Source organism: Sphaeroforma arctica (assembly GCF_001186125.1).
Source record: "Sphaeroforma arctica JP610 unplaced genomic scaffold supercont1.1232, whole genome shotgun sequence".
In the NCBI taxonomy this organism is placed as follows: Eukaryota; class Ichthyosporea; order Ichthyophonida; genus Sphaeroforma; species Sphaeroforma arctica.
Window position 1 is genome coordinate 6,878 of NW_014039326.1, and position 3,128 is coordinate 10,005.

A 3,128-nucleotide genomic window follows, 5' to 3' on the forward strand; every position below is an offset into this window, starting at 1 on the left:
TTATGCGGGTGCCGTTCAAATATTTATGTGTGTCGCATTGTATATTTATTGTGAATTTGTGGCCTTTTGATTTTAATTGTTTTATAGAAAAAAAATAAAAGCACTATTTTTTTTTATGTACAATATTTATGCATTTAGCAGTGGCCAGTGACGTGAGGCCGTGAGCACACGGCCACACGTATTGCAACATAAGTGAAATATTTAAATTGCTTGCACACACATAGCTGCTTCCAAAACCATAATAACAACGATCCAACGCAACAAACACAGTCATTTACCACGCTCCAATGCATATAGAAATCAAAAGACGGTGTTGGAGGTAGCCCGCCCTGCACACAGAATATTAGCATATTGCTTAAGAATTTAAAGGACAAATTACAGACATATCCATACAATTCCTCGCTCAGCGTTGATTGCAAATATGATAGAAGTGAGAAGAAATAACATCCCTGACGAAAATATATTATCACATCTTTCTGAGAAAGATTTACACTCCAAACAAGTGGGTAGCGGTTTCTTTCGTCGCCTCAGCTTTCGTAAGGGCAAACCTACCTTAAATCACATTCAGACATCGGGAGATAAGCACACGTCCGATGTGAGCAATGAATCCATATCAAATAATGTGAAAAGTCCAAATGCAATAGTCAACTCAATCACCCCGCCTCCTACTCTATGGGATAGCTCTTGCCGTCCCAGGCCAGTCAACGATCCTCCTGGGTTGCGTAGGAATCCAATCAGGCGCAGTGCTTCAATGCACAATAAATCTGCACCAAGCACGGGAATGGCCAGGAAACGAGAGGAATATTGGTTGAAACAATTGAATGTTCCTTGCGGCGATACAATAGCCACAGGATCTCTAGAGGAGCTGCGAAAGGCCGACCACAATGCTAGCTATCTGGCACCGCCCCCTTTGGGACAAACAAATTCAGATCTTGGTAGCTCACCACGTTCACAAACATCATCAATCCCCATCGAACGTAGACAAACATCACCAGCTACCATTCGGCAAACATCACCAAACAGCGTTTCTATTGTGGACGTTCAACATCGCCCCCTATTTGCGAGAGAAAGACCCTCCAGCTTCCATGACAACCGCAGACACAGCTCATGCATGGATATCCTCAATACACCTAAACGACGATCATTCTACGCAGGATCAGGGAGAATTTCTAGTGTGAACGACGAATTCGCAACCATTGCAGGTATCTTAATCATCGGGGTTATCAGTCTTCGCACTCGATTATATCACGAACTTCGTAGATCACGCATATTACCACGTTCTCCTTCATCTCACTGATTTCTCATTTCTATATTACAGAGAGTGACACGGCAACGGTTGAATCCCAGAAGACCGACAATGTTGTGTTGCATCAATCAAAATCGAATAGTAGCTGCTCATCTTCCAGTTCCTTGGCCAGCCACAACTGCACCTATACTCCAGTGTAAGTATTTTAGCTTCAGTATATACCAACAAACCTAACAGTGACTCGACAGACCTATACGAACTCGGAATGATACTGCTTGTTCCGCAGTTTATTTAAATGCAACTGCATGAAGCCAGCAGAACGAGTTTTCATCGAGTTATACCCAGCAAGTCTTTACGGCTCCATGACTTTATGCTGATCACACACCACCGTTTCTCCACCAATTTCGACTGGGCTCATAGATGAACCTATTTTCAAATCCCTCTTTCAGAATGTCTGGGGACAATCCGGAAGCAACTGCGTTCAAGCCGCTGCGCTTTGGAGATCGATCGATGTATGATGGACAAATAGACCCGGCTACTAAAATTTTCCATGGTATGTTATGTATCCTGGGCGTATATACACGGTGCCGCCTTACCATGAAGATACATTACACCAGCTGATGTTTTCGGTGCGATGGTTGTAGTGTAGCAAGATTTGAGTGTACATAATTACTTGTATACACTAACATGTCCGTAGGTAACAATTTGCTGCAAATAGTGTGGGATATCCCACAAACACAAGTAGATGTGCTTTCGCACTAGTGTTCTTTAGATGAAGTGAAGATATCTGAGACACACTGAATGCTAACAATATGGTGCATGGTACATGTGTAAGATATTATGCTTTACTAGAGGAACTTATCCGTTTGCGTACGGCTCTGCTCACGACCAGGTTGCGGAGTTATTATAACATCGAATCAATATTACTTTGGCGAGTGGTCGAGGGGATCACCATGCGGACTCGGAGTGTACGTGAACGTGGCGGAAAAATATAAATACGAGGGTAATTTCTCGATGGGATTTGCGGAGGGATTTGGACGATTTGTTTTTATGGGGAGCGAACCTCAGTATCAATATGGACTGTTCGAAGCAGGATGGTATGTTGCATGGGCACAAAATACATAGCACCCTATTATATCGGATTTTTAATACATCTTGACATCTGCATCACACAAGTTTAGAGGCGACACCGACTATTTTATGGGTTCTCGAATAGAAAAGATGGTTTTATTAACATATTCATTTGTCCATTTCCTATCCAGCTTAATCGAGAGCGACCCGTCGTGTATACTAAAATATCGGTGTGCAGCGGCGGATGCCGCGGATGGTGCGCGTGAGCTGATGGGTTCACTCTTATATGGTGTCTCGATAGAATGCCAAAACCATGTGGTCGCACTAGCGAAAACCACTAATCAGTGGAAAATAGAAACTTTAAGGCATAGAAAGCCGATACCCCTATTACATATACCGTTCGATTCCGAAGGTATAGCTGCGGTAAATATAGCTTACAATACTGCTTGAACAGCAAAGGACGTGAAGACGTAAAGTATGTGACTAATATTGAGTGTCAACGCATCTGATAGACGCTTAACATTTATTGCGTACCAAGGTTGTTAGCAACCAAAAATAAAAATATACATTTAATCTCTCGAGTAATTCATATTTTTATATACTTGTGTCACTTCTAAGATATGCTCTCATGTAAATACACAGACAAAAAAATTCAAAAATCAATTCCATAGAGAAAAACGACTTGATATATAGAGAATACAAATAAATACATTGTATCATTCGTGTGTTTTTTTATATGTTGCAGATATAGATTGATCAATGGATTAATAATGCAAACGTGGATATATATATACATACATACATACATACA

At 41.3% G+C, this 3,128-nt stretch overlaps 1 protein-coding gene across 1 annotated transcript; it reads left to right on the forward strand.

Annotated features, from left to right (window-relative positions):
• Positions 1-245: 245 nt before the first annotated feature.
• On the forward strand, positions 246-2,884 carry SARC_10391 (hypothetical protein). The gene is made up of 5 exons (XM_014295566.1): positions 246-1,202; positions 1,319-1,442; positions 1,696-1,799; positions 2,139-2,343; positions 2,509-2,884. Exons 1-5 carry the CDS (start codon positions 422-424, stop codon positions 2,765-2,767), a joined length of 1,473 nt encoding a protein of 490 aa, XP_014151041.1. The 5' UTR covers positions 246-421; the 3' UTR covers positions 2,768-2,884.
• Positions 2,885-3,128: the final 244 nt, after the last annotated feature.

What these genes read in the sequence shown, in the direction of transcription:
- SARC_10391 (XM_014295566.1), top strand. Translation starts at nt 422, where the DNA reads ATGATAGAAGTGAGAAGAAATAACATCCCTGACGAAAATATATTATCA. An exon ending in CGAATTCGCAACCATTGCAG is followed by an intron (nt 1,203 to 1,318) that starts GTATCTTAATCA and finishes TCTATATTACAG; the next exon opens with AGAGTGACACGGCAACGGTT. An exon ending in GGCTACTAAAATTTTCCATG is followed by an intron (nt 1,800 to 2,138) that starts GTATGTTATGTA and finishes GCTCACGACCAG; the next exon opens with GTTGCGGAGTTATTATAACA.